Source organism: Oncorhynchus tshawytscha, linkage group LG27 (assembly GCF_018296145.1).
Source record: "Oncorhynchus tshawytscha isolate Ot180627B linkage group LG27, Otsh_v2.0, whole genome shotgun sequence".
Classification (NCBI taxonomy): domain Eukaryota; kingdom Metazoa; phylum Chordata; class Actinopteri; order Salmoniformes; family Salmonidae; genus Oncorhynchus; species Oncorhynchus tshawytscha.
The window spans coordinates 15,177,932-15,191,723 of record NC_056455.1 but is presented as its reverse complement, the minus strand read 5'-3'; the positions used below and the strand labels follow the sequence as shown (position 1 = coordinate 15,191,723).

The 13,792-nt window shown below is 45.3% G+C and overlaps 3 protein-coding genes across 4 annotated transcripts in view; all 3 read right to left on the bottom strand.

Moving 5' to 3' along the window:
• Positions 1–3,178, bottom strand: part of LOC112258730 (myosin-10-like) — a 59,899-nt gene extending 56,721 nt beyond the window's left edge. The window contains exons 1-2 of one of the 2 annotated variants that reach the window (XM_024433261.2): positions 2,926–3,178; positions 1,476–1,848 (exon numbers count right to left, since the gene is read on the bottom strand). In XM_024433261.2, the coding sequence (XP_024289029.2) occupies positions 1,476–1,820 (345 nt within the window). In that variant the 5' untranslated portion in view covers positions 1,821–1,848; positions 2,926–3,178. The remainder of the gene's footprint in view (positions 1–1,475; positions 1,849–2,925) is intronic. The other variant, XM_042307026.1, reaches the window with a different exon arrangement.
• A 775-nt stretch (positions 3,179–3,953) lies between these two features.
• Positions 3,954–6,933, bottom strand: LOC112259431 (probable ATP-dependent RNA helicase DDX47). The gene is made up of 11 exons (XM_024434134.2): positions 6,748–6,933; positions 6,350–6,443; positions 6,020–6,208; positions 5,856–5,927; positions 5,565–5,755; positions 5,329–5,445; positions 5,103–5,249; positions 4,828–4,965; positions 4,638–4,708; positions 4,412–4,541; positions 3,954–4,323 (listed from the first exon to the last, which is right to left on the bottom strand). The coding sequence occupies exons 1-11, from the start codon at positions 6,880–6,882 to the stop codon at positions 4,138–4,140; spliced, it is 1,470 nt and encodes a 489-aa protein (XP_024289902.1). The 5' UTR covers positions 6,883–6,933; the 3' UTR covers positions 3,954–4,137.
• A 277-nt stretch (positions 6,934–7,210) lies between these two features.
• LOC112258732 (WW domain-binding protein 11) lies at positions 7,211–13,668 on the bottom strand. Its single transcript, XM_042307423.1, is given in 15 exon segments — positions 7,211–8,043; positions 8,082–8,217; positions 8,219–8,247; positions 8,515–8,594; positions 8,596–8,701; positions 8,838–9,122; positions 9,335–9,457; positions 9,590–9,829; positions 9,944–10,095; positions 10,193–10,326; positions 10,451–10,647; positions 10,772–10,865; positions 10,959–10,990; positions 11,244–11,330; positions 13,458–13,668. Coding segments are annotated over 14 exon segments (2,115 nt in total). The 5' UTR covers positions 11,308–11,330; positions 13,458–13,668; the 3' UTR covers positions 7,211–7,600.
• Positions 13,669–13,792: the final 124 nt, after the last annotated feature.

Genomic DNA, 13,792 nt, shown 5'->3' with positions numbered 1-13,792 from the left:
CTATCTAACCTCCAAACGAGCTTCAATGCCATACAACACTCCTTCCGTGGCCTCCAACTGCACTTAAACGCTAGTAAAACCAAATGCATGCTTTTCAACCGTTCACTGCCTGCACCCGCACGCCCGACTAGCATCACCACCCTGGATGGTTCCGACTTAGAAAATGTGAACATCTATAAGTCCCTAGGTGTCTGGCTAGACTGTAAACTCTCCTTCCAGACTCATATCAAAAATCTCCAATCTAAAATCAAATCTAGAGTCGGCTTTCTATTCCGCAACAAAGCCTCCTTCACTCACACCGCCAAACTTACCCTAGTAAAACTGACTATCCTACCGATCCTCGACTTCGGCGATGTCATCTACAAAATAGCTTCCAATACTCTACTCAGCAAACTGGATGCAGTTTATCACAGTGCCATCCGTTTTGTTACTAAAGCACCTTATACCACCCATCACTGCGACCTGTATGCTCTAGTCGGCTGGCCCTCACTACATCGCCAGACCCACTGGCTCCAGGTCATCTACAAGTCCATGCTAGGTAAAGCTCCGCCTTATCTCAGTTCACTGGTCACGATGGCAACACCCACCCGTAGCACGCGCTCCAGCAGGTGTATCTCACTGATCATCCCTAAAGCTAACACCTCATTTGGCCGCCTTTCATTCCAGTTCTCTGCTGCCTGTGACTGGAACGAATTGCAAAATCGCTGAAGTTGGAGACTTTTATCTCCCTCACCAACTTCAAACATCTGCTATCTGAGCAGCTAACTGATCGCTGCAGCTGTACATAGTCTATCGGTAAATAGCCCACCCAATTTACCTACCTACATACTGTTCATATTTACTTTTCTGCTCTTTTGCACACCAGTATCTCTACCTGTACATGACCATCTGATAATTTATCACTCCAGTGTTAATCTGCAAAATTGTAATTATTTGCCTACCTCTTCGTGCCTTTTGCACCCAATGTATATAGACTCTCTTTTTTTCTACTGTGTTATTGACTTGTTAATGGTTTACTCCATGTGTAACTCTGTGTTGTCTGTTCACACTGCTATGCTTTATCTTGGCCAGGTCGCAGTTGTAAATGAGAACTTGTTCTCAACTAGATTACCTGGTTAAAATAAAGGTGAAAAAAAAAAATGTCAAGGTATGCGTCGCCAGAACAGCTGAAAAACAGCTACAATATTGAACTATTGAGCAATGTCTGTTATGTGCACTGTGTGAGTATGGTTGAATCTGCTTTCTAGGTGAATAGATGTATAATAAAATGGTGAAAGAAAAAGTGCTATCTAGAACCTAACAGGGTTCTTCGGCTGGCCCCATAGGAGAACCCTTTGTAGAACCCTTTTTCATTCCAGGTAGAACCCTTTCCACAGAGGGTGAACTCAAAAGGGTTCTACCTGGAACCAAAAAGGGTTATCATAACCCTTTTGCAACCCTTTTTTCTAACAGTGTACAACAACACAACCACTCACGTAGATGAGCCCAGAGTAGTAGCGGTCCTTGAGGTTGTGCAGCACCGAGGCCTCGTTCAGGCAGGTGAGCTCGGCCATGTCTTCCACCTTGCTGAACTTGGGCGGGTTCATCTTCTGGATGTCGTCCTTATTGACAACGGCCTTCTTGCCATTCTCTGACAGTTCCACCACCACCTCTTCTCCCCGCTCCTCCTTGATGCTGGCCGCCTCAAAGCCATGACGCTCTGAAGGGATCCACACCACCTTCTTGGCTGTCCAGTCAGCCTGTGTGGCCGGGTTGTAGACGACAGCGCGGTCCACAAACAGGTACCGCTCCGGGTCCTCCTGCCCACTTCGATGAGCCATTTTGGGGGTACCAGAGCAAGAGTGGCACCTGGAAGAGGCAGAGACAGGCAGAAACTCAGTATAGCAACATGCTTGTTATGAAATGTTAAGCACTCTCAGGCATTGCACTTATCAAGGTGACATTAAAGCTACCCCCTTTTCAAGTCTAGGTGTAGCCAGCAGATCCGACCCGCTTGCTTACAGCTGCATTGGGGGTAGACAGAATTCCTGTATAGATTAAGACACCATGGAGCCTGAACGAATATGGCTGGGGAAAACATACCTCAATCCAGGGATGAGAAATGCATTGCACTCTGAGAATTGTCCCATTATCCCAACTGTTACACCAAGAAGATTGAACTACTGCTACATTCTATCTGTACACGCCAAAATAAGTCTACAACATCATTGTTATTTACAGCATAATTTATCACAAGTTCCTCATCCAAGTAGATGTTTGCAGCCAAACATGGAAAGCAATTCCTCACTTTCAGGTAGAGTATTCAACGTGTTGAACAAATGTATTCAGAATAAAGTAAGTACCAAACAATTGTATTTTTTGTTGTTGTTGATTTGCCTTTGTTGACTCATTTAATAACACGCGTCTTACGCTGACTTGACTAGAGCCACCTCGCGCGCTGGTGTAACGGTGTTGTGAATGGTACGCAATCGGTCCACACATGACAATCAACATAGACAATAAACATGTATTTATTAGATCAGCAGGTCCCTGAACAACCTATATCACTATTATAGATCACGTAGATTCAGATAGCTGCACGTTATCTGACATTTAACCACTTTGATAATAACAGAAACCATCTGAAATCATGCAGCGAGCTGTACTGGTCAAGGGAGTCAATTTGGGTATAGCAACATCTCTAAAGTCATCATTTCAATTTCATTCAATTAAAATCTTCAACAAATATAACGCAATATATGCCTTAAACATATTTTAATTCAACGTATCTGGGTAATCAATAGTCCTGAACGTAATATAGCGACATCATTGCAAGTACCTCCACAGTTACGCAATTTAGCCTAAATCCATCCAGCCGGACAGTCTTCAAGTTGCTAATATAACCATGTAGAATTACAATTATTCCTAAAAGAGCTGGTAATTTACCTGGTGCTGTGACGGAAGAAACGAGGACAACTGTTCACAGGAATAGACCGACCTCCCTCTTTAATAACACTTTCTGCAACAACACAATTGATATTCAGGCATCTGTCTAGGCTTTGGTATGCACCAAAGACACTGCCCCTACGGTTGGGCCCCTCAACCGAACAGATCTGACCGCTGTTACTCCGCCTACGATGGGTTGTGCAGACATGAATATTGACCAATAGATCAGCTCGTCCGAATTCAATAGCTCATTGTGATGCTTTACGTGCTATATTTTCTAGTGTTGATATCCTCTGACAAACAGACGTCTAATGATAAACAAATACAAATCATGTTTTATTCTGAAGCCACATGAGGTGAATATAGCATCTAGTTGTGAAAGTCTATGCACTGCACACGCCTACTAGATGCGGCTAAAACACAATTGGATTCTCACGCTGCAGTCTCTAGTACCCTTGCCTCCTATTGGCTAAAAATAACGACCCCAGAGAAAACCAACTATTTTCAGAGGAATGATTTCTGGTCCATCGTTCCACCTGTTCCTGACACCGTTTTCAACCTGACCCTCAACATGAGAAAAAAAGTGTTTCCTTTCAATTAAATCCTTATGACCAGTGCATGAAATAACAATGCACATATTTGTTCCTTGTCCTTAACACGCTGTTGATGCAAATAACGATCTAAAGTGTTTTGTATGTTCATCGGGTATTGCATGGTAGAAATGTTACAATAAGGTACCACATAATAACTGGTTAGATATCATGATATGCAACACCCCCATCTTGTGTCCAAAGTGGTTGGGCTTATTTGTACCATTCTCTTCTGGGAAATATAGGTCATTGTTGGTTTAAAGTCTATTTTCGCCATTATTCCACAAACATAGTTCAACCCTGTTCATGTTATCTGCATGGCTAATCTACTTTCAAAAGATTTAATACAAATTCATGAAGATGTTATCATATCAGGATTCCATTCATGTTGACCAAGCTTTATTATCAAATTGTGTGAACAAATCACTGAACATGAGCTTGATTTTACATAAACATTTTATTACAAATGGAAATATAGATTAGTAAACTGAACAATTCATTGGTAATTAAATAGCCTGTCTCCATGATGTGGTGGTTGTGATGATGTTGATGTTTTATATCAAGGAGAAAATGACATAGTATCTGACAATATGTACAGTATTGTGTAACTCTACTGGCAACTTTAACGTCCTCCTCTCCATGCGGCTCCACCACGTTTTCCTCCTCCCCCTCTGCCACCTCCTCTCCCCCCCCCTCCGCCACCACCAGCGCCGCCTCTTACTTTCTTCCTCACACCGCTGGACTGCTCTGTGTCATCCCCCTCTTCTCCTCTGGGCCTCTTCCTCTTTTCTCCTTGCTCCTTCATTTCCTGAGAGGGAAAGGAGGTTATTGTGACTGACTTTAGAGCCATTACAATGGATGACGACACTGCTGAAAAGACACTGATTGAGACTCACAATTCTGGCGAATCGCTGCGCTTCGCTCACTCTCTCCACCAGCATCATCACTTCCTCCTCCTGCGTGGGGAAGGCAGGCAGCTTCTTGCCAATCAGAGTTTCGATTCGCTGGAACAGCTCCACATCATACCTGAGAGGTCAATATGTCAACCAGAAGAAAATCTTTGGACAAAGTCACCAATTTCAATAGGATTGGTTGAGAGCGAGCATAAAAGGTGGCCCTTACTGTGTGACAAATGTGATGGATTTTCCAGACCGTCCTGCTCTGGCGGTTCTCCCCACTCTGTGGATGTAGTCCTAGGTACAAACACACACGGTAAAATGCCACTAAACTTGCTCGGTTGAGTCCTTCATTTGTGATAACTTTGAAGAGACTGCAGACAGGGAGAAACATTCACACAAAGCAAGACTGATACCTTTGAGTGGGTTGGGATGTCGTAGTTAATAACACAGTCTACATGTGGAATGTCCAGTCCTCTTGATGCCACGTCCGTCGCCAGCAACACAGAGCGAGCCTTAGACTTGAACTTGTTCAGCGACCCCAGACGTTTGTTCTGACCAACAGAGAAAGACATTTATTATTTATACATGCAGATTCCACTGATGTGTAAAACATTTGGAAGTGTTAGAGAGTATGATATTTGGAGTGAGTATGTTGGTAGACAGTAGTGTGTTTGGATAAGGGGGGTACCTGACTCATCTGCCCATGCAGGGGGATGGCAGTGATGCCCAAGTTCCTGAGCAGCAGCGCCACCCGCTGGGCATTGTTACACGTACTGCAGAAGATCATGAAGGAGTTCCCAGCCAGCTCGTTGATGATGGACACCAGGTAACAATCCTGGAGACACAGCCAGTTAACTTACAATCCAACACTAACCATACACAGCTTTTCCATTAGAACATCAAACTTCAAGTACCTTGTATTTGGAGGGTATGAAGACGTAGTACTGCTGCAGTTTTTCTACTGTTGAGTACTTGGTGTTAACAGCACATTTAACTGGATCCTTCAGAGCTGCTCTCTGCAGCTTGGCGACCTTGGTAAATATAGAAGACATAGAAGGGTTAGTGTGACAGGCCAGGTGTTAGGGATACTCTGACAAGTCTCAAATGAAGAGCTAAAAGGAATAGATAACAGGGGCCATTATGTGGGTACCTTTTTGGTCATGGTGGCAGAAAAGAGAAACGTGCGTCTGTCTCTTGGAATAACCTTTAGGATCTTGTCCACCTCGGTCTCAAAGTCCATGTTGAGGATCCGGTCTGCCTCATCCATCACCAGGAACTTCAGCGCTCGCAGTGAGAAGCCTTTTGTGTTCTCTAAGTGGTCTATCAACCGCCCAGGGGTGGCTGTTATGACATGCATGGTGAATACACAGTATCAACCAGGAACACACTTAAAAGATGGTACCATATTATGCAACTGAAAGAGATGAAGTTATTTTCTCACCAATGACAATGTGAGGTTTCTTGGCCAGGACCAGGGATTGGGACATCATATCAATTCCTCCAACTATAACAGCTGAAACAGAAAAAAAGACAAGCGAGTTAAAACAGTCACATGACACTTGAGTTTCATCAAATATGTTTCTACGCCTTCCAATGCCCACGTACCGGTCTTGACTCCGATGCTGGAGCCCAGGGCCTCAAACTGCTCTGCTATCTGGAAAGCCAACTCTCTGGTGGGGGTGAGTATGAGCGTGTGCAGCCTCTGAGCGGAAGCGAGGAGTGACTGCAGGATGGGCAGAGCAAACGCCCCGGTCTTCCCTGAGCCGGTCTCTGCTAAGCCAATTACATCCTTTCCTGAGATAGGAGAGAAGAAAGTGCATCGTGAGTGTACACAGACTTGAGACCTTCCACCAAGAGGACAGGTCTTTACCAACCGTTTTATACATGGCACAAACAAACAAGAACATTCAACCACCTCCATCCAACTGAACTCACCTTGTAAGGCTACAGGTATGGCCTCTACCTGGATCTTTGTAGGAGTCTTCCATCCCAACTGTTCACAAGCTTCACACAGCACTTCAGTTACACCCTATATTAAACAGATGCATGCCATAGCAGGAATATGTAAACACATTAGAATATGGAGTTTATGTTACACATCTACACAAACTGCATGGCTGAATGCGCGCCCGATTTTTAAATGCCTGTCATCACATCATCTCACAGCTGTACCCAACTCTCTACCGGGTGAACCGTAGGATGCTGAACTGTATGTTGGTGGTTAAAGACAGTTAACTTGCTAACTTATCAGCGGTAGGTTGGTTTGTTGATGTGCTCTTAACGTTAGCTCGCTTCCAAGCTTATCCACCATTTAGCTAGCTAGCGTTACTCACCAGATCTTTGAACGTCTTCACTGGCTTATCGTTTTCAGCGATATTAACGTTACTGTTATCATCATCACTACTAGAATCTTCATCCTTTGCGCCATCTGTTTTTATCGCAACACTTTTTCCAGAGTCGTCCGCCATGCTTGTTTGCCAACATGCCGTCTACGCTAAACGACGCATGTACGGAACTGGATTTCATGCTAGGATTTCTGGGACTTGATGTTCCCCGCTGAATTTATAAATCATTTCAATTAATTGCAATGTTTAGACCACATTCAGTTGTCAAACGTTGCAGATATAAATGCCACGAATAGAGCTGATGTGATTCCTTATCCAACATAGTTCTTCCATCTGAATGATCCAAAACGTTGCATCCTGCTGAATGAGCCTGTTCATCATGGTGGTTTATTAATTTGTAGTCTGACTTGTGAAAATATGTATAAAAAAAGATTGGACTGAAAATAGTTAATTGAGTTTAAGTATTTATTTAGTTGCAGGTCTAACCATTTCAGACAAGCATATACACACTCATTTGGATTTTCCTACAAACACCCCCTTTCTTTCTTTGAAATCCATCACGTTTCTCAGTTCAACAATAAAATAAACATTTGACAGTCATAAAAAACACTAGCTTTTTCACAAAGATTGAGCCAAATTATCATAGCCATGTACAGTAAGTTGGTAGGGAGGAGATTCTTGTCTCATTGTGAAAAACAAAGCCGTTCCGCTTCATTTAGAGGAACCAATGTGTTTCTGAACAGCATCTGCTTGCTGGTATCACTAACACATTCTTCATAACCCCTACTGTTCATTCCTTCTCAACACACCTACCCTTTTCACCCCGCAGCCCCTGTCAGTCTCAGAGGAGTCCCTCCATCTCCCTCATGAAGGCCTCATACATCTGGTCCTTGGTCTTCATGTTGGGCTGAGAGACTGGGCCCATCTGAGTAGGGTTGGCCGATCCCATGGGGGCAGCCATCGACTGCTGCTTCTGGCCTCCCACCCTTTCATCTCTTCTTCCTCTCTTTTCCATAGGCCCTCCTCCGCTCCTGGCCCCTTTATCTCTGCGCACCCTCAGCGCCGTGGGCACGAAGCGGGTGACCTCTGTCTTGGGGTTGATGATCTGGGGTTTGGCTGAGATGGTGGCTCCGCCACTCCCCTGGCCTGTTGCCAGATTGCTGCCTCCGGCTGAGACAGAGGTGATGTTGGCCCGCTTCTCGATGGTTGGTGCATGGTGGTGGCTGGTGGGGTTTGCGCCCGACGGCGGGGCACTTGTCCCAGGGGGAGGGGGCATTTGCATCCCTGGGCGCATGGACATAGGCATGGAAGGAGGGGGCAGCATGGAGGCATTGGGGTTGCTATGGGAGCCATCTGGGTTGGAGCCGGGTTTCTGGCGGTGGACGATGCTGGGGGAGCGCTGAGTACGTTGGAGTTAAGCGGGGGGGGAAAAGAGAGAGGGGAGGGGCGAGTTGGCGTGGGGGCCAGATCGTGGTGGAGGGGGGATGCCTACAGAAAGCGAGAAGAGATTAGAGTGGGGGGAAATCCTGCTTTATTCCCATGCTTTGCAGCCCAAAGCAAGGGCTTTATTTTACATTCATTTTAGCTTGAGGTATGTGCCATGTTGACATATACTTTTATTACTGTTAACTTTGGGTACTGCTGAACTGTAGTTATGTTACATTTTTTGTGTATGTTTTGACAATGTTCTGTGTTTAAGGAGAAGGGATAAAGTCATATGTAATTCCAATTAAAAGGCAAAAAAAATACATCCACACATACCTGGGGGAGCTGGGGGAGGCAGTCTGGGTGGGGGTCCCCGGGGTGGAGGACCAGGAGGGAGGCCTGGAGGGGGCCTGGGGGCCAGGGGGACGACCTGGTGGGGGTCCAGGGGGCAGTAGCCGGGGCATCGGTCCCCTTGGACCACCTAGCATACCAGGCGGCCTCAAAAACGGGGGAGCACCTTAGGATGACAAACAAGACATATCATATGACATATCACATCATAGTGCTTTGTTTAAGTCATTTGATAGAAATGAAGCAACGTCACACAAGATGGCACTGTACTCCAATCATTACTACACATAAAACCAACTAACCGGGTGGAGGGCCGGGAGGCAGGCCAGAGGGCGGACCAGGAGGCCTCATTGGAGGAGCTGGGGGTGGTCCCAACGGTGGAGGCCCTGTCCCTGGTGGACCCTGCATGTGTAGAGGTGGTTGCTGTCCTCCCATTGGTCCAGAGGGTGGAGGCATGCGCTGATTGGGTATAAGATGAGATTGGTTGTCACCTGGTGGTCCCCTATCCTCGATGTCTGAGTCGTCAGAGTCCGTGTACTCTTCCTCAACTTCCTCTTCCTCCTCTTCGTCTTCAGGGATGGACTGCCCTGTAGACAAATAAGAAAGGGGGATGTGTGAGAAAGGGATGAAGGAAGAAAGTATAACCTAGTTCCCATGGAGAAATCATCCTCCAGCGAATACAAACCTCTTTAAAGGTCATTCTCCAAAATAGTGTCAACAAGCCAATCATTCATCTGCATCACAAGTCCTGCTCAAGTGTGGTAGTGGTGTTGTGTGCAGACTGAAGAAGACACAGTACCTGCCATCCTAAGCATCATAGCCTGCAGTGGAGTGATGGCCTTTTTCTTCTTCACAATCCTCTTCTTCTTGCTCTTCTCCCTGGGGGCTGAGGGGGGCATGTCTGCAAACCGCACACTGCGTCCTGCAAAACATATCACACAACCTTGTGTAAAACGCCATATCACAACACCAAGCAGTGCAGACTTGAAGACAGAACCCAACACACTTGGGGTGATCAAGCAATCACATATGCGGACAAGGCTCTGCCTCTCACCTGCATGTCTGTCCCCTCTGTCTTCCTCTCTGCCCTTCTCTCTATCGTCCTCCTGCCGGTCCACCATCATCCTCTTGTCAACCTCGCCTCCTTCATCCCTATCTCCTTCACTGTCCTCTTCAGAGTCGCTGTCGTCTTCCTCGCCATCCTCTCCATCGCTCTCGCTCCCACTGTCCCTCTCTCCTCCCATCAGCATAGTGTCCAGGGCTTTCTCCATGTCAGAGGCCTGGTTGGACAGATCTGGTTGTAGGCAGAGAAAGGTGGATTTGGATAAGAAAGTAGAATGAAGCATATTTATTCCTCCTGATCCCATGTACAAACAAGCAGTAGTGAGATGAGATGTGTGTGCAGCACCTGCATCTGCTGCAAACTGGGCCCTACGTGAGGCGTACAGCGCGAGGACCTGAGACGGTGGGGGGCCAGGTGGGGGACCTGGGGGTTTCCTACCAGGGGGTAACCGAGGGACGCCTGCCACCGCTGCAGACATGGAGGCACTTATCCCCTTACTGAGAAAGAGAGATATTACAGAGCAGCTGGTAGGGTTGTGGTATGGTCCACAGGAATGATACTGAGACAGCACTGTAAATTCAGGGGACTGCCCACCTAAACGAGGAGCCCTTCTTCAGGATGGAGGGAGGCTGGGCCCCAGGCAAGGGGATGTCCTGGATCAGGATGCTGGAAGGGGCGTGGGGCATCTCTGGGAGTGGGATGCTATCCACCTCCACCAGTTCAGCATTCTAGTTGACAGAGCGAGGAAGAGAAAGCGTGAGTAGTGAACAACAGCAACAATTATGACATGATCTCAGCACTGCTCGGTTTATCTGTGCAATTCATACATGTTGATCAGCATAGCATACACACCTTGACTGAGTCGAAGTAGAGTGACAGCTTGCCGCGATTGCTCTCATAGTCCAGCTCCAGTTTGCGTAGCTCCTTGTAAGTGTCTGGGTTCTCTCTTTCGTACAAACGTACGATGCGCTCAAACGTCTCCCGTAGCTTCTTCCTCTTGTCTCTCAGCACCTTCTCATTCAGCAGCGGCTGCTGCACAGGGTTGAACTCTGGCACAGAAAAAAAACAGATACAGAACAGATGTGAACAGGAGAGAATAAAATTATTAGCAAGATCCTTTTGGAAGACAAATAAACGCACAACCTTGTTTAAAACCCATTTGCAATGGCTCACCCATTTCATCCAGCTTCTCCATGTCTTTGATGATCTGTCTGGGGTCCTTCATCTTCAGTACAGCTGTTCTCACCATCATCCTCTGCTTCTTGTTCTGTGGTGCAGCAAAGAAGAACACAGTGAGTTTTATAGACAGAATACAAAGTCAACCTGTCATTGACATTCAAATTGTCAGCCAAGGTCTTACCTTCTTCAGCTCCCGTTTCCTGGCCTCCTTCCCTGAAGAGGAAAAGGCACCGCATTAGGTTTGATGTAGAAACTGTTACCTGACAGTTCCTCTACGTTGATGCATTTACTATTGTTCATAGTGCTGCTGAGCTCAATAAGACACTGAAATGATTTTCCTTTCACATACATGGGATCCCCTGAAGCTTAAGTAACAATGGGTGTCCACTGATGTGGTCATGCTCAAGTTGAGGTGAACGTATGATGTGAGCAGTCATGACGACGGAAAGGGTATGACGTTACTTACTGGCCTGGTCGGTGGGGTTCATGAACTTCCCACTCTTGGTGGAGGAGGTCGAACGTCGCCCCATGGTGATGGCGCGTCTCCTTCACCCTGCCAGGGAAGATACAGTATCAACTGAAAATAAAAATCTATAAGTTATATTTCTAAGATAGCTGCTGGGACGGTGTAAATAAAACTAGGCTGCATTACACCCTGCAATGGATATTCCAACCATGAGCCCCAGCCTGCTCTGCTCTTGCTGATCAAAAACATTTTGTGTGATTCCTAACCAATGGCTGTGCTATGTAGGCCTATGGTGGCAGTTCAGAGGGAGAGTCAGGGGCTTCTTCCAAAAAATGCACTCTTACGGATGAACAGTGTTTCCCAACCCTGGTCCTCCAGTACCCCCAACAGTACACATTTCTATTGTAACCCTGGACAAGCACACCTGATTATACTTGTCAACTAATCATCAAGCCTTCAATGAGGTGTGTTTGTTAAGGGCCACAACAAAACAGTGTACTGTTGGGAGTATTAGAGGACCAGGGTTGGGAAACACTGCTATAGCCTATGTTCAGTTAAGTTTGAGAAGGAGAGCGCGAAGATGAGGAGGACCGGAGGTCAAATTTTATAGCTTGCTACTACTATAATTGATTTGATTAATGATGATGTAGGCCTATTTATCAGAGTTATTGACCTCACAATAAGCCAGATTTGAGTAACTTACAATGTGGTGCTGAAACAAAGCAGCAGCACAATCAATCGGAAAATGGACAGCTCATTGTGCTGAAAGTAGGCAAATTCGAGTAGGCATAATTCATTTCAACATTCTTAATTTTAATTAGTTTACTAACAACAAGAGGGCTTTGTGTTGGAGCCTATTTAAGAAATAAGAGGTAGGCCTACATGTTTGGCAGACTCACTTAGGCTATAGGCTGCTATGTCAATACATTTGTTGGTCAATTCCCCCCATCCACTCTTTAAATAACAGCACTTCACTGACACAGAGGTAGGCTAAGTTAAATCCAAGACTCGAATTGATGGGGTAGGAGACGGTATGCCATAAGCCAGCTTTTTATTGAACAAAATGGCAGAAAAGACTAAACAAATCTGATTATATAAAGTGATCTATAACAGCGCTTTGGCCCGCGATGCTTTATGCTAGAAACAAGCTGTAAAATACCCAGGAAAGACGAGACTCCGATCCATATGGGAATATCATTGTTTCTAGCATAAAACACACAAAAATGTCCTTTGCTTGGGAAGTAATCTAATTATGTCACTATCAATTGATTAAGTTATTCACTTCCTATACAATATAAGATGTTTAAAACCAGACAGCTTTTAGGTAAACACTTCTGACCTCTCGTTGGGTTGAGCTACAGAAGAAGAGTAGCCAGCAGTTAAAGCTTCCATTTTTCTGCGTCGGTAGGTCTACTGTCTGGGGTGATAAGTTAGGCCTAACTTTGGAAAGCACCATGCTCAGATTCCTAATGAGGTCTCAGATTGTATTACTTGCAAACAGGGGCAGTTTCATTGCAAACAAGACACATTGATTTGGCATTGGAGAAATATGATGAGATGAACACAGGCATATGTTCATTCTTAGCCTGTAATTTAAAAAATATTCATCTTTAAGGCTCTGGTCTGTCCAAGAAGTGAGTACACGCTAGACATGTTCTCTACTATCCACTTTGTTTTGATTATTATTTTGGCTATAGGGGAGGGTCACTCATTTTTTGCGTTCGGGGAGAGTTTAGGTCAAATATATTTTGCTCTAGGAGGGCCATCCATTTCCATTTCAGAGAGGTCCTTATTATAAATAACTTTCACTCTCGCTGCGACTAAACCAATAATGAATTGCCTTTTGATATTGTGCTGAGAAACATACTTGTACATACAAGTTCGTCTCCCAGCACAATGTCACAAGACAATTATTGGTTGAATAGCAGCTAGTCAGAAGTATACGTTAACTAGTCCCAACTAACAACCAACGTTAGCTAAATTAGCTAGCAACGCTGTACAAGTTATAACGTTAGCTAGCTATATATGATGCAAATACTCGCCAATATTAATTTACTGAAATGTTAAATAGTTAGTTAGCAAATGTTGTAACCAACGGTAGCTATATCACCAAAGTCTGCAGGTTTCACATCAGCATAACGTTAGCTAGCTAAATTCGCCAGTCAACTAGCTCGATGAACAGGTAACGAGAAAGCCAACTTGAATTGACTCTACCTTTATCCACGTGAAACTGTGGGCAGTGTGCCTTTCCCCTCTCTTACTTTCCAATCGGGTAAATGGTCAACTATAAATGTCGTTGCCTGTATCAAACTAATGTATGTGATACCCTTTTAGATCACACTGACATAAACGCTTTTGGCTAATTGATGCAGTTCACCATGTTTTGATTGCCGCGAGCTAGGGCGGAAGTCTCGTGTGAGATAAACCGGAAACGCCAAAAAAGAAGGTCAAACAAAATGCGCTCAACCCCCCCAGTGGCTGACCTAGTAGACTGCAGTTTTGCACTCAAGTCTTTGCTTCATGTCTGCAGTTTTGGGTGAACCTGCTAC

Excerpts from the sequence above, each read along its gene's own strand:
- LOC112259431 (XM_024434134.2), bottom strand. The coding sequence starts at position 6,882 with ATGGCGGACGACTCTGGAAAAAGTGTTGCGATAAAAACAGATGGCGCA. Across the intron at positions 5,250-5,328 it reads TCATACCCTCCAAATACAAG|GATTGTTACCTGGTGTCCAT; the intron begins GTACTTGAAGTT and ends CTGTGTCTCCAG. Across the intron at positions 4,542-4,637 it reads TCCATCACATTTGTCACACA|GTATGATGTGGAGCTGTTCC; the intron begins GTAAGGGCCACC and ends TTGACCTCTCAG.